General features: G+C 47.7%; 1 protein-coding gene across 3 annotated transcripts in view; it reads left to right on the forward strand.

Annotated features, from left to right (window-relative positions):
- The window catches only part of LOC133354371 (mannosyl-oligosaccharide 1,2-alpha-mannosidase IA-like), a 428,294-nt gene that overhangs the window by 240,166 nt on the left and 163,617 nt on the right, over window positions 1–24,511 (forward strand). For all 3 annotated transcript variants that reach the window (XM_061571183.1, XM_061571166.1, XM_061571174.1), the window contains exon 4: window positions 1,274–1,392. In XM_061571183.1, the coding sequence (XP_061427167.1) occupies window positions 1,274–1,392 (119 nt within the window). The remainder of the gene's footprint in view (window positions 1–1,273; window positions 1,393–24,511) is intronic.

The following is a 24,511-nucleotide window of genomic DNA, read 5'->3' on the forward strand; positions in this document are numbered from 1 at the left end:
TACACGGGGGATTGATTCCCGTGACACACGCACACTGGCGTGTTCTTTCCTGCGTGGCGTCTAAACTGGTTGAATCTTCTTGGTTCTTTCGGTAAAGTCACGTAGAAGGGAAATAATAAATAATAAAATAAAACATAATAAAATACAGCGGCCGTCTTCACCCGAGGACGGCTGCTTGCGTTGTGGCCGAAACATCGTGAGAATTGTATTTTATTATGTTTTGTTTTATTATTATTTTATTATTTCCCTTTTACGTGACTTTACCGAAAGAACCAAGAAGACGAATCCCTGCAGTCACGAAAGCTTTAAATCGAAACTGGTTGAATGTTTGTTGTCAAAGCTTCGTGATTGTGGACAACTTGCAGAACAAGGGGTGACAACGGAGGTTGTTGTGCAAACTGTGATCTCTTTCGTGGTAATGTCTGCGTAGCGGGATAAAGGACTCTACCCAAGCACAAGGACACTCTGTGCTTACTTAACGCGAGTCCCTCGGACGATTGCTCTGCTGTATGTTCACAAGATGAGCAGTTTCCCGCTGGTTTTAGGAAACAAAATGATTCCGAGTTGGTGGGGAAATAAGCAGCTTTGTACATTTTTCCATCAAATGTCAGCAGCAATGGCCGTTGGCACTAAGACACAAAGCACATACTTCGCCGTACGTTTTTATTTCTTTATTTTTAAACTGCGCTATTTACTACGGAGTGAGCATTAACGTCATTGTGACGCTAGAACGCTGGCGACGTCTGTGGTGTAACGCAGAGGCAAGACCCGGAACACAAACTGATGAAATTCTGTTTCTCTCTGTAACCGTGGACACACTGTTCTTGTAAAGTATATAATGCATCCAATAGCCTCTCGCCTGACCGAGTAGAGATTATGAATACAATAGACGTACTCAGGATATGTATGTACGTATGTTGAACTTCTTTCGCACCGTACATAGCCAGCCGTGCTAATCGGAGTTGTGGGAAATTAACGAATGAATGCCTTCACATTTACATAACCACGTGCTCATGATTCATACAATCCTGTTTCATGGAGGAGCCACATCTGATACGATGTGTACTAAAAACACATCTTCCCGTTCACACGTGTGCTTCATTATAGAAGAGGTGCCTAGGTACCGCACGTGCCTTTGTGTTTCCCGACACTTTATTGCACCGCATTTTAGTTGCGCCGTGGTTCGGCCCCGCGTGTCCATGACCCACCCGCCCGGGGTTGCGAGATCCACCTCCTCCCCGATCTGACGTTTGCGGTGGCGATTCCTGGGCAGGGAGCGCGCGGATGGGAGCCACGATCGTGGACGCGCTGGACACCCTCTACATCATGGGGCTGCACGAGGAGTTCATGGACGGCGCCCGCTGGGTCAGCAAGCACCTGGACTTCAACGTGGTGAGCACGGAGGGCATACCGCCCCCCCCCCCCCTCGCGCGCGTACCTCGCTACCAAACTCAGGGCCTCGGCAAAGCCCGCCCGTGCGTGGTGTAAATGTCTCGGTTAAAACGTGTAACGGCAAAAGGTAAGAGAGATGCCTGCGTAGTTCAGTGGTTCCCACCCACCCCCCACCCCCCCTCATGATGGCCTTATCAGAGCCTCTGTGTAGCAGCAACCACAGAGTTGTCCCGGGTGTGCGTGTGGAATTCCGTCGCGACTAAACCAGGTTTGTCGTGTTGTGGTGCCCTTGAGGGTATCGGTCATCATTGACCCTAACACGAGTGGCACACGCAAGGGGCACGGGGTTGTCCCGATGCCAACGGGGGGAGCCCTATGTTTTGGTTCTGTTTGAAACGACTCTAATCAGCAAGGTGAATTGATTCTAATTTCATCGATTTTAAATGCAAAAATAAACCTTTTTACCTTTAAACTGTTTTATTTGTTCGTAGGTGGGGCTCAGCCCGGACGTTATTCAGTGACCTTGTTTTAGAATTTTTAGAATCGCTATTGCGCCAAACTCATAGCCTCGGCGATGATAGCCGCTGAGGTCGTGACGGGTTTCATTTTCCATTCTTCTTGCTATATGGCCCGTGTACCGCTCCCGTTCTGCTGTAATGTACGCTGGTGCCTCCTTTATCGATTGATTGATGAAACGTTTAGTAGTTTGACACTTGGTTTGGCTGAGCTCATCTCTTAGATTCTGAATATTTATTTAGACTGGAGGAATCCGATGAGTTATATAGCTCTTTTTCACAGTTGTTCAGTAGGGGCGGGCCAGAAATTTACAACAACAAACAATACAAAAACACGATCGGAGTGCAAAGTATAGTAAAGGTAAACAAATCACATTTTTTTTATTGTACCAGGTAAATCCCACTGAGCTGCCATATATATATTTTTTTTCAGAAGTGACCTGGCCACAAATGATAGCTCAACGAAGCGGCTTATCACGTGAAAATGTATCGCAGCCAAATTAGAAATTTACAGCTGCCAAATAATCTAAATAATCTCCAAAGAATAACATGCACGGATGTAATGGACGGTTGACACTCAAGAGACAAATCTTTTGCCGAGCGTGAAGCAGCCCCATCTGGTGTGGGGGTGAGAGAGCCCACCCCTCCCTCCCCTCCCCCATGCGGTGGTACGTGTTGAGGTGTGAGGCTGGTGTCATCTTCCTGCCCTAACACGAGGCCCTGCTGGACCGTGAGTCATTTTAAAGAATTTTCTTTATCTCACGACGCCAACCCTTAAAAAATGGCACAATTGAATGGTGATTTCGATTTAAAGCTTTCGTGACTGCAGGGATTCATCTTCTTGGTTCTTTCGGTAAAGTCACGTAGAATGGAAATAATACAAATAAAACATAATAAAATAATTCTCACGACGTTTCGCTAAATTCCTCTTGATATGCAAATTATTTTGTCAAGGCGCTCTTCCCCCCTCCATCCCAGCTTAAATAGACGCTCCAAGCCTGAGGTGTGTCATTCAGACTGTCTTCTCGACAGACCTGTTCTCCACCTGAGGACGGCTGCTTGCGTTGTGGCCGAAACGTCGTGAGAATTATTTTTATTTTATTATGTTTTATTTTTATTATTTCCATTCTACGTGACTTTACCGAAAGAACCAAGAAGATGAATGGTGATTAATTCAAATTTTGGAGGAGAGAAAAAATAGCTTATCTGATGTAAACACGTTACAGAATTTGTCAACTGATGTTTAACTGAGCAGCCCGTGAGCCTTAAGGCCAGTCTCCCTTTTCCTGTTGCCATTTCACGAGGCAGCCTCAGACCAGTGTCACCGCCATCACTGAGTCTCATCAGCAAGGCATCAGCAGCCTGACTCCTTGCCATGGGGTTGTCCCAATGTGAAGGATAAAAGCCATTCTAAAACAACATAAACATCTTCTTGGTTCTTTCGGTAAAGTCACGTAGAAGGGAAATAATAAACTAATAAAAATAAAAACATAAGAAAATAATTCTCACGACGTTTCGGCCACAACGCAAGCAGCCGTCCTGCTGTCTTTCCGACAGACCTGTCCTTCACCTGAGGACGGCTGCTTGCGTTGTGGCCGAAACGTCGTGAGAATTTTTTTATTATGTTTTATTTTTATTATTTTATTATTTCCCTTCTATGTGACTTTACCGAAAGAACCAAGAAGATGAATCCCTGCAGTCACGAAAGCTTTAAAGCAACATAAACATCTCAACGGATTAATGACATCAGGGCCCACTGCAAACCCTCAAAAAGTGCATCAAGTGTTCTTGCCTTTAGGCAATAAACATCAATTTTTCAGAAAATGTCACTTCATCGGTATATACATTTTTTGAACAGACAGCTAATAGTTTGTTTAATGCGGCAACATATGGCTCTTATGAGAGATCAAGAGATTGAGATGTTTGCTGATGGCTTATCGAGTGTGGCATGGGGGAATGCTTCAAAGTGTTTTTTTGTGAATTATTTACCATGGGTTAGAGTTGGTCGTGCACTCACGATAATTTTCCCCTTACTGTAGACAAAGAGAGTAGCACAAGATAGAATGCAGAGATGTTTGATAACAGCGCAAGACATCGGTAGGTTGGTAGGCATGTATGAATGTATGTTCAACTTCTTTCACACCGTACGTAGCCAACTGTGCTCATCAGAGGTGTGGGTGAAGGACAACAAACTAAACACAAAAAGCGATTCTAAGGAAATGAGTTTCAATCTAGATGACGATTTAAAAGTGCTTCGCTCCGGTGGTTTCCTAATATCGGAAGGAAGAGCGTTCCAGACGGCCGCAGAAGCGCATCTGAAAGCACCACGCGATGCAGTGACCACCGTCTTTGTCCGATGGTTAGCCGAAAACTGCTGCTGCAGCGAGCATGGCTGTAGTTGGCGAGATGGTTTATGCTCTTTGACGAGATCCGCAAGGTATTTTGATTCATTCGTGGCAAGCGCTTTGTGTGTAACGAGCGCGACCTCTACAATGTATTCGTTCGGGCAACCGGAAGCCAACGCAGGCTCAGGGAGAGGGTATACGAGTCCCCGGGTTGGGTAGGCAGGCAGGTAGGTTATCATTCTTGTCAGGTGGTTAGCAGAGGCGTAGCCTGGTTGGCCTGCGCCCTGGGTGTAGAAAGTGAAGCGAGGGCCCCATTGTCCCATTCCCCCCTCCGCTCTCCGTAGTCCGGTGCTTGGGCACCCTCCGACCCGTCGGTTCCCGGAGCAGTTGCACTGCCTGCACACTTCTGCTCCCGTTAGCTGCGGTGCTTGTTGCTGGGTATATATATAAGCAGTCTTTATTTGGAGCCAGATTGTGGCCAAATTAAAACCGTTTTAGCTCTTCCAGGGTAATGCACTACACACGGCGTACGTATATTTACACCGAGACAATATCAAAACAATAATTAAAGAGCAAAAATTGCGATCGGTTTCAGTGCGAGGCTGGAGTGGCATGTTAATCAAAAAAACACGTAACACGTTTACACAATGAAGATAATTACTAAATTATATATAAAAAGAAAATGTGGCGAGACAATGCAGCCGCTATATACTGCAATAACAGCCGTAAATTGCAGTAATTCAATCTTAATAAAATATGCTTGGAGTAATCTGCCGGAGCTGCATGCATCAGCCAGCCTTTAAAACATTTATAACTGCGATGGCCCATTATAGCTTCAACCGAGAAAATGATATTTGATTGAGATGGTAGAACCGATAAATGAAGCATGGGCCTATAATATCATTCCATGTACCCGAAGCAGCGTACATTAAAGTTTCGAATTAAATCGTCCAAATTTCCCAACTCGCTCCCATTGGAAATGAAGTAAATTGTGTGCATTATAAAGCCTTTAAGGCCCATTTGAAAAACGCATCTATTTAATGAAGCCTACCTTTCCTCTGGTTGATTGCGATGTGCTGTCAGGCTGGTAGGGAATAGACAGTTTCTAATAAAGATGATGATGATGATGGTGCTGATGAAATCACTCACGTGCATAGCACACAACTCTGTTTAAACACTGAACGCAAGTCCGCACCTCCGATTGGCTATGTACGGCGCAAAAGAAATTCAACGTGCATACACACTCGGGGCTCATTCGTGCACTGAATAATTCGTTAACCCTTAGGGCAGCTCAGACTGTCGGTTCTATTTCCTATTCCCTATAAATCCCGAGCACGTAGATATATTGCGCTGGTCTCATGCTGAACACCTTCATACCGAGGTCACCGTGAATGATTTTTTTTTTCTATATTATAACCCTTCACCCAGGAAGGAGCTGACGAATACAACATTATTTTCCAGGGTTATACTCTGGCTGATTGGGATGTTTTTGGCAGTTCCTTGAGTGAATGCTCTCCTGTGTGGAAGGGCACCTGAGTCCGAGTTGAGAAGGTCCATCTCCGCACAAGACAGGTTTCTGTAACTGCTTGCTCTCATCACCGTCATTGTTGTCATCGTCATCACCATCAGCTGTGATCAATCCCACTGCTGGATGAAGGACTCCTCAAGCCTCTCGCGATGTGTAATAACCCGTGTGGCATCTTGCGCACGAGCTCACGGCGTCTTCCAAAGTGGGATGTCCTCTCAGGCGTGTTTCCTCCTTTTGCCCTGTCGCTCCGTCGTTTGTCTCCACCGCCAGCTGTCGTTGTGCCCTGCCCCCCAAGCCGACTCGAGAGGAGGCTCGTGTCTCTAACCCGCCGTTTCATTCCCTAAACCACGTGGCTTCTCTTTCCGTCTCTCTGCATTTCCAAGCGTGCATCCCTCCACGCTTCTGTGCAAAACTTTATTATTCTTCTTGGTTCTTTCGGTAAAGTCACGTAGAAGGGAAGTAATAAATTAATAAAAATAAAACATAATAAAATAAAATAATTCTCACGACGTTTCGGCCACAACGAAATTTAATTTTATTATTATTATTTTATTTTCTTCTCCACTCTTTCTCGTTCATGATCGGACGCGACCTGACCGCAAATTATGAGTCAAAGCCAGTGGCAAGGTACTACAGAAGTGACAGAGAGCTTAATATCTCATCAGATTTCTTAGGTTGCATTTAATATTCTGATTCTGATTCTTCTCAACCGTAGGTCATAACCAGGCATTCAGACTCTGTCGCCTCGACGGACCTGGTTTTCACCTGAGGACGGCTGCTTGCGTTGTGGCCGAAACGTCGTGAGAATTATTTTATTATGTTTAATTTTTATTATTTTATTACTTCCCTTCTACGTGACTTTACCGAAAGAACCAAGAAGATTTCGATGTTACTTTTCATTCGCTAGATCACCGAGATGTCCGTGACAAGGATGTCATCCGGCCAGCCTAATATTTCTACATTAATCCATAAGCTGTCCTCCAGGACATCTGTGAAAAAGAGCTTCATAGCTCATCAGATTTTCCCAGTCTAAATAAAGATTATGATAATGAAGTTGTCGAAATAAATATATGTTTAAATACTTCTTCATTGTGACCAAGCACAACTCTATCAACTTTACAAGAAAGCGTCTCAATGTGCTTTTCCTCCACTTAAATGACGAACCGTTCACGGAGGCATTTTAACTCGTGACTCTAACCTGCGAGCGTTAATCACACGAGTGCTTTCTGTAAATCTGCGGTGTAACTGGCGAGGGTGCAACAAGTGAAACTGCACCGGGGCCCAGACACACCGTGGTGCAGGAGAATTAGAATCACTGGACAAGGGGCCCAATTTTATTGCTTGCACCATGGCCCATGCTACGCCACTGCTTGTAAACTATAAACACATTTTTTTTTATTTGACCAGGTAAGGCCCACTGAGCTACAGTAGAACCCCTCTTGACGACCACCGCTGTTCACGACTAATCGCTTAACGACGGGTCTCCGTAGAGCACAATGTGTAGTGTATAGTGTAGTGTATAGTAGTGTAGTGTATAGTAGTATAGTAGTGTAGTGTATAGTGTATCGTAGTGTATCGTAGTGTAGTGCCTCCATAGAGCCCAATGTGTAGTGTATAGTGTAGTGTATAGTAGTGTAGTGTATAGTAGAGTAGTGCCTCCATAGAGCCCAATGTGTAGTGTATAGTAGTGTAGTGTATAGTAGTGTAGTGTATAGTAGTATAGTTGTGTAGTGTATAGTAGTATAGTAGTGTAGTGTATAGTGCAGTGTAGTGCCTCCATAGAGCCCAATGTGTTCGCTTACCTACCATTCCTCTGTTAACGACGGGCTGTTGTAGGTACAGTAAATATGATTTAATGCATTGATTAACCATGTTTCTTTTAATAGTATGCGTTCATAATGTTGCTATATTTATGTATTAATATTGATTTTTAACTATTATGAAGTACTTTTTTGGGTGAAAAGAGGTAACTTTCAATGCCATCAGAAAGAATTAAGCCTTTAACATGTATTTCCTATACTCGCTTAACGACCAAATTAATTAACGTGGGACCAATTACCAGTCGCTAAGTGGGGTTCGACTTGGCAGATCTTTTTCAGAAGCGACCTGGTGCCACCAATGGTAGCTCAACGGAAGTGGCTTATCATCACGCGGACATTCATAGCAGCCAAATGACTCTAAACGTACGATTGTAAGGGTCGCACAGCGGCAACGCTCATACCTCGCAGCAAGAAGGTCGTGAGTTAGATTCCTGACTCACGCTTTCCTGTGTGGCGTTTTGTGCGTTCTTCTCATGATGTGCGTGGGTTCCTTCTGGGTTCTCCGGTTTCCTCCCGTAGCTAATAACAGAGGTACGCAACCTAAATGGTTGTCGGGCCAAACATCCCGATGACGAAAAACTGCCTGCAAAGTGCTCAATTGGGATTATTCGCAGCAGCAACATTGCCTCCTGCTGCAATAACATGGCAGGTTCCTCCTAAAAAAGGTCTTGATACTCTGTAAAGCTTTCCCGGGTAAATAACAAAAAAAGAAACACATTCCTTGCGGAGGGAGCTGGTAGGAACGTTGGGTTGCTCGGTCAATGGCCAGGGTCGACGGCGGCGTGGTGTATTCCGCAAATATGGCCGACTGTGAGGGCGGGCACAAGCCGGCGTGAGTAGGTTAAACGTTGAGTTTTATAAGGGCAACACGGGGTGACTAGCCCCTCCCCACCCAGGCCCACCCCTCCCAACCCCCACCCAGCCCCACCCTCCCCACCCAGCCCCTCCCCACCCTCCCCTCCCCACCCAGACCCTCCCCACCCCCCCCACCCAGCCCCTGCCTACCCTCCCCTCTCCACCCAGCCCCACCCCTCCCATTTTAGGATTCACGACGGACGGACGGACACAATAATCTCCTGTGGGCTGGTGTAACCAGGAGGCTCCTACCAGTATAAACAAAGTGCCTCATTGCTCGAACTAAAGCTGACGCAACGCTCCATCTCCGTTGGTGACCCTGAGCAATTAGATGGAAATTCCATATTCCCATGGCAGAAGCTGTTCACGTCATAGGGCAACCACTGTTGCATCCCACCCACGGGTTGTTATCTTATTGAAGGATTGTATTTCTCAGTATTGGAACTCGTAAGTGGAGCACTGTAACCCGTGGCATGACCTAGCCCGATCGCGAGTGGTTTTATTTTTTTTAGGCGTTGCAATGTTTACGACGCCGCTCTAGCGTTTCGCTTTCTGCTCATCCTTTCAGCCCTCGCTCAGTTTTGACTTCCTCCGCCTGGAGGTTCGACTCTGCCTTCGTTTGCCGCGGCCGATCCGAGCGAGTGCGAGGTTTGCGCGATAGGAGAGGCCGTTACAAAGTCCACCGACTCAATCGGCGAGTAAAGCAGCCGCTGCCCCCGCGCCGATCGATGTCTGAATAAGCCAATTGGGGTTCACCTGCGCTGCTCCCTGGCCCACGTCGTGACGAACGCACGGTGATTTTCGATATGCAATAGTAAATTAACAACAATAATAATTTAGGCTTGCAACGCGTCGCCTCCACGTTGCTCGCTCGCTCGCTCGCTCCGTCGAAGGGAGAGGGAACGACTCGGAGGCGCCAGGAGGAACCGCAGACGAGCAGGGAAGGTGGCAGCCAGGCGAGTGAGCCGTAACAAAGTCCCACCTTCCCCCTCCCAAGCTCTGCAATCCTCTATATATGAAGGTGTTATCAGTCAATCAATGAGTGTTCATACGTGAGAGGAAACCGGGCCACCTGGAGAATGTCCACGCTCGCGAGGGGCGCAACCCTCTTTACCCCATACAGGTGGAGCAGGTGGCGTTCACACTTACTCTGCTGCCTTCTCCTGGCGAGCCAGGCTATTGGCACCTCACCGATGCACACGGGGACGCAGAGAGCTTCGCGACATCTGTGCGAGACCCACCTGCCCTCGCCGCTGCCTCCACAGCGCTGGCTCTGCGGGCTGCCACGTGCAAGCGTAGCTACCGTCACTACCTGCACCAGCCAGCGCCCTTGCGGTGTGCTAGGGGAGATAGCTTGTGTCCCTGGAGCTACGTCACGCTCGTCAGCCAGACGAATCGGCGGAGCCAGCAGCTGCCTCGTCTCTCGCTGTGGCCGTCATGATCGCTGCTAACTGCTGTCAGGGCAGTGGGGGGGGGGGGGGGCAGGCGGCGGTGGTGGCGACAGAGGCTCCCACTCCGCAATTTGAACCCGGCTCCCCGAGTTCAATTCCTGGCCACGGCTAACATCAGCGGCGAGTGATAGAGCAACCGGTTCTGGGCCCGTCTTTAGCAATCTGCATTGACAAAATGTGGTCAAGTATGATACAACAATCCCGAAGACTGACGTTTCCAGATAGTCGATAAAAAAGTCTCTGTCCGTTTGTATTTAATTGTTGTCTGAGGAGCACTCTGTGTGAAGCCAAGAGTGGCTGATTAAAATGTGACGAACCACTAGCAGTGCCACCTCGTGTGGAGGTGTGGAGCCTAGTCAAGGGAAACGCATCCGTCCTGTCGTAGGGTGGTGCAGTGGCTACACTTGTGCCTCACAGCAATAAGCGCCTGGGTTCGATTCCAGACTTGTGCGATTTTGATTGTGGCGTTTGTATATTCTCCCCCTGTTCTGAATGGGGTTTTTTCAGGTTCTCCAATAGTTCAGACAAAGCATGCCACGTAACTAGATATTGGGTAAAATATATGCAATGCTGATCTACTGTAAATGACTCCTTTTTGGGTGTACACACAATCGCGACGTTGCCTCCCACTGCGAAAACTTTGCAGGTCCCTCCTGAAAATGGTCCTTGAGACTCGGCGAGTCGCTTTGCCGGGTAAATGTGAATTAAATAATGAAGACAATTGGAAAAAAAAGTGGTATAATTTTTATTTGGGGTGGGGGGGAGGGGGGGAGGGCATTCCCTGGTGCAATCGTGATAAACTGCCCGCCGTGAGAATTCCACCGACATTTCTGCGTTTCCTGATTACGATAGCAACAATTTGAGATGTAATGTACGATTTCTCTAAAATAGAATTGTTAATACAAAAAAAACACCCCACAGACAATATTTTCTTGTCCACGTGAAAAATGCACGCGACTCGTTATTTGCCAGATTTGCTAAATTGTCACCGCACGCTTGTGTATTTCTGCAATTGCAACGTAAAATAAAATTGACAAAAAACAATAACATCCTTAGAAAAACAACAACACGCACGCACACACGTGGGCTTTCGCGAGAGCTTAGTTGCATCGTGGAATGCGCGACAGCTTGATTTATCGTTTGTTACGTTGTGTTGCGTTAAATTTAACAGCCCTCCTCTCTCGCTGTCTCTTTACCCCCCCCCCTCCCTTCAGACTCTTGCCACTAAATGTACTCAGCCGGGGCCCTCCTTTCCCACTGCTCACGATTGATCTTCATTTCACTCTTCACCTCCGACTGCGGGGATAGTTCCTGTCGCCGCCGCAACTGTGCGCGTTTGTGCGCGAGGGGATACGTTCAACGTTGGGGCCGGGTTATTCGTGAGCGTCGACGTCCGCTGTACCCCTGCAGCCGCTTTACGACATCGGAGCTCGCGACAAACGTCCGTTACCCGCGACACGGGCGGCGGTAGCGGTGACGCACGGTGCTGCGCTTTCGAAGCTGGCCGGCCCGAGTTCGATTCCCGCTCACGACGAATATATCAAACCGGTCCTGGCCCTCCGCCAGGTCGACCTGGCCTCAAATTAATACGTATTTGCGGTAGTGTAACGGTTAGCACGCTATGTATGCAAAGTTCATGTATGTGTATGTGTGTACAGGGAGTGTAGTGGTAAGCACGCTGCGCTATGAACCCGGCGACCCTGTGTTTGATTCCCGCTCATGGCCAACACCAGTGACGATTATTTGAACTGGTCCTGGACATTCCCTAGGTCGACTCAGCCTTTACACAAACATCGCCGCAAGGGAGAGAAAGGTGGCCGAACGTGGTGCTGGCCACCCACCTCCTCGTGTGCTGTCGGCCTTCACAGGTGCTGCTCGCCAACAGCACTTGCCCCAACAGTCTGTTACGGCTATACGGTGGGAGGGGGGTCTTTGTCTTTGGCCCGTGGCACACCTGTGATCCAGGCACAAGGAAGTGGGGTTGGTGTATGACGCCAAGGTCGCGTGTGTGCCAGGATACTGACCTGTGGGGTGTCCTGCAGAAGGCAGTACAGCAAAGAGGTTGCTGACAGGTCTGTACTCTTGCGCGCGTGTCGTTCCCTGCACATTTGAGCCTTCTCCAAGCCACGTTGGCTCCTCCATCTCCGCCCGTGCGAGATCGCGACGTCTCAACAGACAAAGACACGGGGCCAAATGTCCCGAGCTCGACCCTCCCCAACAGAGAGTCGCAATCAACTCGGATAACAACAAAGTCACCGTAAATCATTGCACCGTGTCTCCCTTGGGACATCAGACGCACACCGAGCTTGGGCTGTTCGTATGTACATCACTTTGTCAGTCCCCTCCCCATGCCTTGCGGGATCCCTGGGGGCTATTTGACCATACTTCACCTGCGCTCGCCAGTTGCGGTTGCTGAAGGCGGGGGGAGCATAGACGTTTGGAGCGTGGATATACTGCACGCCACAGAAGTGGGATTTTACTGTGCTACTTTCTGATGCCCACAGCATAGCCTCAGAGCAGCCTATAGCACCTATGTTATGTATGGTGGCCGTCCATCCATGGGGGGCATTCTGGGTGAACCAGTTACCACCAAATTGTGTTGTGCATGGAGGCATTTCAGTGTTCTTTCCCGAGCTAACAAACGGCGAATTGAGATGCAATGCAAGTTGGCGTCTTGCTGCAGTATTTGTTCCATTGATAATTGCCATTGATCACTCCGCAAGCTGGGGGAGTTCTGACTCGCGGTTACGTACCCTGGCCACAGCCTCGTGTCCGCCGAATTGTCAATAGCCAATGGTCGCTTTGACATTGGATCTTGTCGCCGTCGAGTGAGCGAACGACCCGGGAAGACAACGCCGCACGACCACTTCAGTTGTTTAAGGTCCCCCCGCCCCCCCACCCTCTCTCTCCCACCCTCTCCCTCCCCCTCCGACCACATCTCCCCTCCCCTCCACACCGAAGCGATGAGTCGTCCCTCGTCATGCTTCTTCTCCAACGAGCGTTCCGCCACCCTGTCATAGTCACCCAGCGTTTACTCCTCAGAGTTGAAACAGAACAGCTTCAGTGCAAAGCGAGCTTTAGTGCTCGCACCCGTGGTGGTGAGATGTTAACTAGCTTGCCTGGTATACAGGAGGTTGTGGGTTCGATCCCGACCTTGACGATAACTGTGTATTTGGAGCTTGCGTGCGTCTCTCCCCGTGGTCGCGTGGACTTTTCTCCGGGTCCTCCGTTTTTTACCTCCACATTTAGAATCACCGTCACGCATTTAGAGTATTTGGCTGCTGTAAATTTCCGCTTGATGATAAGCCACCTTTTTGAGCGATCATTTGCGGCCAGGTCGCTTCTGAAAAAGAGCTACATAGCTCAGTGGGCCTTACTTGGTAACAAAAATAATACTTATTTACTAAGGAAAGCCACACGTAATCTGAAGATTATTTTTTCAGGAGAGTCCTGGATTAGGATTTTTGGCCAACTCTAATTACATTGGATGTTTTTAGCTATGGATACCAACTGGAAAGCTCTGAACAAACCCGTATAGAGAACAGGGGGAGGAAAACACAAACACCACACAAGAAAAGGAATCGAGCCCAGGCCCCTTGCCTGCTGCGAGAGAACACGTGGTACAGCTGAGAGCTATAGAGCTCAGTGCATCTGACCTTGTAAAATAAAACACAGTTTAGTTTTCGCTCATGGTTTAGTTTAATGCAATCTCTGTTCGTGGGGTCATGGAGTAACCAGAACAATAACGCAGAACTCGCTTCCCACAGTCCACGGCTCACAAACCGGGACTTGGCACCACCTAAGGCGGCGCTTCTCAACGTCTCCCGTTGAACGTCGCTGGCAGGTTGAAGCTCGGTCGATATCAGCGGCACGCCGAACCCAAAACAAAGGAAAGAATCGCAGTTGGCCCAACTGCGCGTGCGGACTGACGACGGCCGTCTGCTGCCCCGTCACTGCGTAACAGCGACCAATGTGGAGGGGAGACGGGCAGGAGGTGGGGGGGGGGGGGGGGGGAGTTTCGTGGGGATGGATCGGCAACTGAACAGCATGGAGGAAAGTTCGACTGTCCCTCACTTGGGTGCAGTTGAGATTCTTTCCTGTGATTCCGAAAATACAGCGGCACATCTGGGAATTCGCCGCGGCACACACCGGTTGTGAACCACCGAGCAGAGTTAGCCAAGCTTTAGAGGTACCGATTCATTGATATGGTGGATGAGAGTGTACATATTTATGTATGTATGTGGAACTTCTTTTGCAACATACGTGGCCGGCTGTGCTAATCGGAGGTGCGGGAAAGAAGTGAATTGCTTGGTAACCCATTGATCTCAAATAGTTATCGCACAATTTAATATTATTAGCTACGTGAAGAAATGTAACCGATACCTCAGGTGGTAGCGACCAATCCGATATTGGCTCTGAGCTCGGGGTCTGTCGAGGACAACCGGGCCCAATCACAGCGGCTGCCCATATTGCAGTTGGTTCACGATTCAAAACCATGTGAGTGCTTTTTTGTGTTTACAGTCATACCTCGGTATACGACCGCTTTGGAATACGTCGAATTTGGGACACGTCGTGTTTTGACGAGAGAAAAAATGCCTTGGGATACGACGTCTTGCTTTGGGATACAACGCGCTTGCTAGAGCTTGTATGGGTCGTGATGAGTCACCGCGTAGACCCCGTTCACAACTCCTCCCCTTCCTCACCACCATCCTCGTTAGGCTACCAACTCCTCTCAGCAAGGTAAAGTGACGTAAAATGTTATTTTTATTTAAATTTTTTTTTATTTATTTATGCATTTATTTGAACTTATGTATGCATTTTTTAGTAATAAGTAGTGTCTAAATGATTTTATACAACCCTATTAATGTGTCATATGCTATATAAAATGTAATTTCTTATACTCTGGAACGAATTATTTCCTTTCCCTTTATTTCTTATGGGAAAAATGCGTTTGGTGTCTACGTCATTTTCGGTATAAATCCTACCTTCTGGAACGAATTAGCGACGTATACCGAGGTACCACCGTATATTGTCATTCCCCCGCACCTCCGTTGAGCGCGGTTGGCGACGTACGGTGCGAAAGAAGTTCAACGTACCTGCATATATCAGCAGTGGATCACAACGCAGTTATTCAGCAACCGCTGATGGTTTTTGCCGAATGTGCAGAGGCCGAGTGATTTTTTTTTTTACACGTTTTAGCGTATTGTTTGAAACTCCGTATATCAGCAGTGATGGCACGGTGCCCTGACATGGCCACTATGAAACCCTCTGAGCCACCCCAGGCAACATCATCTACGCCTCTATATAAAGAACGAAGCAGGTGGACTTCTCCACAAATCGGTCTGTCGCCTGATGAAGCTAGTTGTAATTACTGGTGAAACGTCGTACTCGGATTGTAAATGTTGTGGCTTGGCTCTCCAACACACCGGTGTTGCTGTACTAGTGACGAATTGGCACGTTCTGTTTACGTGACAACCCTTACTAGTTGGCTGTGTCGGGTGGTGGCGGGTTTTAATGACGCATTTATATATTTACGCGATCTAACCCAAACAACCTCTATTATGGATGCTATTGGTCGCGAAAGCCTGCCACGTGTTAAACTGACACGGCTTCGAGTCATTCATGTAGCATGCCACTCGTCTGTTGACTCTGCTTCTCTGGCCATTGGCCGTGTGAAGCTTCCGATCACAGCCAACGAGCTCACCGCAGTCATTATTGACATTTCCTGAGACGAGATTCAACGCAGCCGCCCATTTGGTCGCATTTTTAGTTTCATTTTAATCGGATCAGAAAATTGGCGTTGAGGCCGCGCTTGCCCCAGGCGTGTGACACCTTTACGTGACAACCCGTGGGCGTTCGCTCCGCACGCTAATGTGCGTCGCCATTTCGAATTGTACATTTGCTTAATCGGTGCCCAGCGTAATTGTGGGGTGAAACTGAGTCATGTCAATATAGGCGGCTCAGTGCAGTGAGAGCTGGTGCATTGTGTGTTCTGTTTGTGTGTGCATGCGGGCGTGCATACATACAAATGTAACAGATTGTTAAGGTGTCATCATGCCCCACAGTACCAAGAATCCAGGTTGAATTCCAACCCGCGATGTAGATGCTCGGTGGAAATCGGTCGCTAAAATCTGGCCTCGGGTCTCCTCCCATAGGTTGACTGAGCCCTAATTTGGGAAGCTGGTGTCGTATCGTCCAACTGGTGTTGTGGTCGCGTTTTGGTATTTGCCACGCCGCGCCCTAGAGTACCAAGGCTGCCTTAACAGGTGCTCACAAACAACCACAGTCTCGCGGACTTAATGAACTCTTGTTGTATCTCGTCCTCCGTGCGTTCGATATTGCCGGGTTTCTTGGATCTCCGCGTTGTACCGCTCAGGGGAAAGAAAGGTTCAAAGGTCGGCCATGATGAACGTTATCATTGGCAGATTGTGTCTATGCCTGGTCTGTACCCAACCCTTGGGTAAATTCATCCTTAAACTGTGTTTTATCATCTGATAGAGGGGCAGTGTGGGCGTGAATATTAGCACGAGGGATACAAATGTGGTCAGGTGTGTGTGATGCTTTTTCCCGTCACCCATTCTGTTCTACGTAGCCTTTACTAGTCGCTCGCTCAGAAATCCGAATCTTAATTTATTCTGGAAGAATCCGATGAGCTGTAAAGCTCTTGTTCACAGATGTCCAGTTGGGGCAGGTCAGAAAGTTACAACCAACACACGATAGAAGTGCAATGTATTCGAAAGGTAAGCAAATCACAAAAAAAAATATATACAAGTTCAAATTGCAGTACACCAATTCCTAAACTTAGGAAAGACAGCAAAAACAACAGCAACAACAGTCCCCCAGACCACACAAAGACAACACACATTCCCGCATTAAAACCGCCGCTCGCTAACCACGGCTATCCTGGGACTCTTGACCAGTGTAGTAGGAGGTTGGTGTGCTCTAGATTTGAAGTTTTCGTGACTGCAGGGATCCATACTCTTTGGTTCTTATATATAGCCTCTTGTTACAGCAGCCCTTTTGCCAACTTCAGCAATTGTTTCTTGCTGTGGTTGTCCCACCTGATGACGGACGCTTGTGTTGCTCCCGAAACGTCGTGATTTTATTTATTTTATTTTATACCCACGTGACTTTACCGAAAGAACCAAAGAGTATGCGGTTGGTGTGCTTTTGTGTTGACGGCAAAGCTTTGACTTGGTGTATAAGAGCTGGCGTATTAACGACGAATTATGGTTGTGCTTACACTTGTTTACCCAGAACTGCCTCTCCGAGTCTCATGACCTTTTTTCAGGAGGGTCCTGTGGCGAAGATTGCACAGTAGGAGTCAATGATTTCCATGGAGGCGAGATGTTAACTACCTCGCCTGGTATACAGGAGATCGTAGGTTCGATCCCGACCCTGACACCTGGATATTTGGAGTTTGCATGTTCTCCCCGTGGTCACGTGGATTTTTATCTAGGTCCCACGGTTTTTCCCGCCACATTTAGAATCAACGTGCGTTCAGAATATTTGGCTGCGATGCATTTCCACATGATAAGCCACTTCTTTGAGCTGTCGGTTGTGGCCACGTCATTTCTATAAAGAGCTGTACAGCTCAGTGGGCCTCACCGAGTAATTTGGTGGAAATGTTCTAACTCAGAAAACATTTGGACCATGATGCCAGCACACATGAAGTTCACTATACACACCGCAGTATCAACGATTTACACATTTGAAATCGAAAATATACGACTTCCAAAAAGGCCGAAGGACATTCCAAATAAAACCCTCATCGACGACCCCACGATTGCTATGCGCGGCGTTGATCTGCCAGGAAAACTGCGGCGCTCCGTAAACCGATTCAGGACAGCAACAGGTCACTGCGCACACCTCCTCCACAAGTTGAGAATTGAAGACGACCAACGGTGTGGCTGCGGCCACCCGAACCAGGGGATGGACCACGTTGCAAACAACCACATCCCACGCCGGCTCTCCGACGGACTGAGCGGTATTAGTCGCGCTACTGCTTAAGCTATCGCGTGGCTCACAGACTTAAACTTGGATGTGTGATTTGCACTTACTTGCCATACGCTAGGAAGAAAGTATCAATGAGGGGTGGCCGCTGGATTCTAAGCGTGCACCCCCCGCACCCATTAAACCCAGCGGCAATGAAACTTTTTGGTTTCAGGGGTGGATATTGATGACGGACGGGGAGAGATTGATTCGTTCTCTCGGGGAAATATACATTCCCATTGAAAATCGCTTGACGCATTTTCTACTACCCATTACAGAATTTGGCTCACAGCAATGGATGGCATGGGCACTTTCGCAACTAATGACTGCGTCTGGCAGTCCATGCACTCGGGCAGATGTCCTCCAGCTTATGTTTTACGCGGAGAGAATATCGCGGCTAAAACCGAAAATGGCATTTTTTTTAAACAACGGTGCAAAAAACAAAAGCTGTGTTTTTTTTTTTTAAATGCACAGAGTTTGATCATCAATTACACGAGACTTGTGCCATCAGCGTCAATGCACTAAGACTCCATCCATCATGGGACACCCCCTAAAGGCAGCAGATCCTCATATTGTATTTTAGGAAAGGCACAGTGGGGGGGTGGGGGGCATGGGTGAGTGAGGGGGGGGGGCAGCCACTGTGGGTCACGTGGGTGTCCGGACACCCCCCCATCCGTCCCCCCCGCCAACATTCGTCGATGTGGATATGGAGAGATCCGGACAAGTTTACGGCCCTGGTCAAAAAAGAAAAGATCCCCCGTATAGCCTTAACAGACTGTAGGAGCAAGCACTGTTAGCGAGCACCTATAAAGACCGGAACGGTACACGAGGGGGTGGGTGGCCAGCACCACGCCCGACCGCCTTTGTCTCCCCAGTGGCGATGTTTACACACCAGGTACTCATGTCAGGCTGAGTCGACCTAGGGGAGGCCCAGGACCGGTTCAGATGATCGTCACTGGTGTTGGCTGTGAGCGAGAATTGAACATGGGTCGCCGGGTTCATAGCACAGTGCGCTAACCGCTACACTACCGCTCCCCACAGTCAGCACACACATCCACACAGCCAGTGCACACACAGTAAGCACACACACACAGCACACACACACAGCGCACACACACACAGCACACATACACAGCACACACACACAGCACACATACACAGCACACACACATTAACACAGTCAATGCATCACACACGTACACAGCCAAAAATCGCGTAGCACAAGTGCAAACGACGTGCGCGTGGGCCGTACGACTCCCCTGCGTTTCACAGGAGAGTCGCGTCCCGTGTGCACGCGCCATTCACACGCCACCCTCTGCCACCCTGCACCATCCTGTACCACCCTATGCCACCCTGGGCCACCCTTGTGCAGTATTCCGTGTGCTATCAGCCTGTGCTACGCTGCACCACCATTCACCATATTGTGCCACATGCACCGCACCACTTCGCCGCGCTGTGAACGTGGTTCACGGCACACCACGTCACTGTAGAACGGCAGTGTTGCATCTTCTTCCCCTTATCCGTGATGGGTTTTTTTAGCGGAAAAGAGGAGTTGAGTGGCAAATTCATCCTATTATCCATGTTTACGCATTTTCTTGTGGATGAGCGGAGTAAAAACAGAAATTGAATAACCGCAGGTAATAGGATTCCCAACGTTCGTACCAGGTATTCGCGCGGATAAGAGGAGTTCCGTAGTTTACGCGTGTAGGGTATAGGATTGTGGCTTCATAGTACATCTTTCACACACTATCAAAGGCTGCCATGTAATTAAAATGAAAAGCGAAGATACGGAATTGGATCTGTAGCAACTTGTGTCTAATGTGATTTATCTCAAGTCGTTATATTTTCACGAGCTTGCACTGCAGTGGTTTCGCAAAAGCGAAGTTAAACACACGTTAAATTGGGCCTGTCGGCAGGATTGCACATCGCGTGGCAACAGTAATTAAGGACAACATTAGCAAATATCGGGTCGCTGTGCTTCGGCAATCAAACCTATAACAGACGGGAACAATTCGTGACCAGGGACAGCTACCGCTTCCCCAAGCGTGTGTCTGTGCCTCTTGCAGCTTTCTATAAATAAACCGGCGAAAGTCCACCTCTCAAGCCAAATAAAACATGAACGTGTTTAGTCCGTCAGCCTTTCTCAGCCTTTAACAGCGCTCTATGCATCTCAAGCGAACCACTGATGGGTCGGCTCATGTTGCAGGCGGGAGAAATCCACAAAAGAAAAACTTGATGGTCAGATCAGTGGAATTGCACAAAAACGCATTGTGGGCTGTCTCGGAGGATTATGGGCCACAAAGGAATAAGTAGATTGCTAGATTGGTCTTAAATGTCCACATAATGATAAGCCACTTCGTTGGGCTATCATTTGTGGCCAGGTCGCTTCTGAACATTAGTTATATATAGCTCAGTGGGCCTTGCCTCGTAAAATAAAAATAGTTTATCGTTTAGTTTGGACAATGACAGGTATATGACCCATCAAAATGGAATAATAGAGCAGGCTGAGAAAAAAAAATACATCAGTTTCAAAATGCAACACAGACACGGTGTACACTAGCCACTGAGCCGCCTATGGCATTGTGCAAAAATAAAAACCCATCAGCAGTTCCTGAAGAAGTGCATTGTGGTCCTCTTGTCAGTTAATCACATCTGGTCACGTGCTGAAATGAAGGCAGCCTCGCTTATTGAATTGACTCTCTCAGGGTCGTTTTGTGTTGTGAAGCGATGATTCTCCCAGAGGAGCCCTGTGAAACGTCCACGGCAGAAGTGACGTGGTTGACATAGCACTGTCCTTAAGCACAACTTTATTTTCTCACAGCAAAGTGTTCCACGGTATTTTGGAGAAGTTATGCGAAAGAAAACTTTGCCTTTGAATGCGCACGTCAAGCAAAATATATATATATATAGCCTCCCCCTTACTTTTTAATGATGTTTGCGATTGAGTATCTGACACGAACATTGTTGATAAATTACAGAAAATCCTTTCAAATGCCAGACACGTTGGCTGCGTGAGATAAATAAGTGCTGGACTTTTTTTTTTGTGCAAAATTGTATTCCAGTTGTGCCACTTGGGGTGTCATGGCCGAGTGAATAGAATTTTAAATCTGCTTTAAAACCTCCGGGCACTAAAATAACGCGAGACTTTTTATTTTTTGTTTTTCCATGTAAGACCCCACTGAGCTATGTATCACTCTTTCAGAAGCGAACTGGCTATCACAAATGATAGCTGAACGAAGTGGCTTATCATCATGTGGGAAGTGTATATCAGCCAAATACTCTAAACGCACGTTGATTCTAAATGTGGAGGGAAAAACCGGAGTATCTGGAGAAAAATCCATCCCGGCACGGACAGAGTTAATTCACCGAGTCTGAAGACAGTGGTATGTTTTTTATTTTCTGGAAGTCCTAATTCATGGATATTTTGACACTTTAATCGTAGCGAGAAAATGTGCAGACAAGGCAGCTGCAGAGGCCTACAGAAAAATCAAAGGGCAGCTCCAAATATTTGGGAAACTTCTGTCACAATCATCCGAACAATATAAACGCAAGTTTCGTCGTTAAGGTAATTATCTATGCTCTTTGGTTCTTTCGGTAAAGTCACGTAGTTTTATCTTATTTTATTTCTAACTACGTTACTTTACCAAAAGAACCAAAGAGTATGGATTCCTGCAGTCACAAAACCTTCAAATCTGGATTAATTATCTATGGTTTCAGAATACGTGGCTTATCGATGGAGTGATTCAACGGTTTGACCACATGCACAAACATTGCGTTGAGGTGACTTCTCAAAATATTTCACCTGGACAATCCTTTGCGGTGGAACAAGTCAGTGGCGACGGTGCCCAGGGTGTCAATTGACACACACAAAGAGCAAACACGTAATGACACCGCGCATTTAAAAAATCTACAACGTACACAGCACGCATTTACAACAATGAATTTCACACCGAGTCGAACACATAAATGAATAAATAAATACGTAAATAATTAAGTGGTACACGCCACAGGTTCACACACAGTTGAATGTACTCCGGGTGTAGCGCTCACAAATACAACGTTGCTGTTCAGTAGAGGGTTGCTGAGAGCATCATCGCCTAGTCGGTTTGTCAGAGTGCGTCCGACACCATGGTGTTTAGTAATAAAAAAAACTGCAACCTGCCACTGCCGCGTAAAATTCGTTCACTTTGGTTGGCTATGCACGGTGCCAAATAAGTTCAACATACATACAAGACAAAAAAAAACAAAGATCCCCTTATAGCCTTAACATATTGTTGGGGCAAGTGTTGTGAGCGAGCAACGATGAAGACCGGTACAGCACAGGAGTGGGTGGGTGGCCAGCACCACGCCCGGCCGCCTTTGTCTCCCGAGTGGTAATGTTTACACACCACTTCAGCTACTCATTTGAGGCTGAGTTGACCTTAGGGGAGGCCCAGGACCGGTTCAGATGATCGTCACTGGCGTTGGTCGTGAGCAGGAATCGAGCACGGGTCACCGCTACATTCCCACTCCCTGTACACGCATACAAAGATAAAGACAAAGATCCCCCGTATAGCCTTAACAGACTGTAGGGGCAAGTGCTGTTAGCGAGCACCTATGAAGGCCGGAACGGTACACGAGGGGGTGGGTGGCCAGCACCACGCCCGACCGCCTTTGTCTCCCCAGTGGCGATGTTTACACACCGCACCAGGTACTCATTTAAGGCTGAGTCGACCTAGGGGATGCCCAGGACCGGTTCAGATAATCGTCACTGGTGTTAGCCGTGAGCGGGAATCGAACCCGGGTCGCCAGGTTCATAGCGCAGCGCGCTAACCGCTACACTACCGCTCCCCACACTACACGCATACGTACATTTACACACATACGTACAAAGATAGAGCACGACTCAGAAGCGCGAGAAGGAACCACAGACAAGACAGTAGCCATGCAGTGAGCCGCCACCGAATCCCCCCCCGCCCTCCCCAAGCTCTGCAGTCCTCTATATATGAAGGTGTTTACATGTGGAAGGAAACCGGAGCACCCGGAGAAAATCCACACTATTCCATGCAACTGGAGCAGGTGGAGTCCGCATTTTTCTGAACTGCATTCTCGTTGGGAGCCAGGGTATGGCTCCTTATCAACGCCCACGGGAAGGGGTTTTCATAACATCCGTGCGTGATCCCCACCAACCTTCGCTGCTGCCTCTGCAGTGCTGGATTACAGGCCACCTGCAGCGTAGGCACCACCGCCCGGTCAATCCGGACAAATTATTTCTACCTGAATTAGAATCCTAATTATGGTGGCATAGTCTCCGCAAGTATTAAAGCCAAGGTTGCCGTATTGTGCTTATTTTGAGAGAGCACATCCGCCAGAGTGCTTATGTTGTTTTGCATCCATTAGGTTGCAGACGGCGTTATGTTTGCCATACATATAGACAGTCATGACTTGAGTGCACGCTGTAATTGTTCTTGAAAGTCGAGTAAACTGTTATATTTAAAACAAAAAGAAACGTTATTGTTGTAAGTTTCGAGTTCATTTTTGATCTATGTTGATAACTGGAACGCTCCGAAAAAACCTAACGTTCATATTTTGGCTACCACAAAATGATGGCCAGAGGTTGTGATTGGTTTCACTCGTAGGACAAACTCAAACCTAATGTTTTAAAGTAGCTTCAAATTAATGCGAAACATTCATAAAAAAATGTTATACAATCTCGATCACCAGCAAACCAAGGAATTGTCCTCCAGTGGATTGTGCCGTGAAAAGCCACTTAGCAGTGACTGGTACAAGATAAAGCAGTGAGTGTATACCCACGAGTATGTCTGCACACATTAATCCGGATTAAAAACAGAATTACAGGATGTGCAGAGAAATTAACTAAGTCAAGATCAAAGTGTCTGCCTTTTCAAACAAGGGTGGGGAAGCACTCGTGTTCATCATAACCATCATAAGTCAAAGCAAATATAAGCATAATTCCTTCCTGTGTCTACATTTTTTAAAAAAAAGTGATTTAACCCAACTGCCTCTTGGTTTCCCAGAACCATAATTATTATCAAGCGCCACTTGTTTAAGCGAGCAAAACGCTGGACTGGTTTCGACCCTCGGGGGTCTTGTCAGTGGGTCGGGCTCGTTAAAACAAAATCTGCCGGACTCCCGGGTGACAATTGTTCGCGGTTGAGCGAGAGTCTGCGAGCCCCGTTGCCCTTGAAGCGCCTCCGGGACGTCTTCTCGGGGTCAGTTCCATTGTGGACGGCGTGAAGAGCGGACTCCCTTCGGGGTGTTCCTCGATGATGTTTTGTTCCCCGTCCCCCACCCCACGCGCCTTGCGACACGGAGTGTAAACCTGGTAGCACTCTATTCCATACAAAGGGAACAGGTGGAGAGCACATTGCGTTATAACTTCTCAACGTCATCTGTGCGTGATCCACTAACCCTCGCCGCTGCTTCCACACATTTACAGGCCATCTCTGTAGCATAGCCACCACCGCCCGGCCAAGTTGTAAACATTATTTCTATCCGAAAGTAATTTGGTTGCATGTTCTCCCCAATACTTGTCAATGTATGTATGTAGGACGTATTTCGCACCGTACATACCAAACAAATACTAATCAGAGTTGCGGGGGAAGGACAGCAA

This window comes from Lethenteron reissneri, chromosome 6 (assembly GCF_015708825.2).
Source record: "Lethenteron reissneri isolate LAM-NWPU_2019-01 chromosome 6, ASM1570882v1, whole genome shotgun sequence".
Lineage (NCBI taxonomy): Eukaryota > Metazoa > Chordata > Hyperoartia > Petromyzontiformes > Petromyzontidae > Lethenteron > Lethenteron reissneri.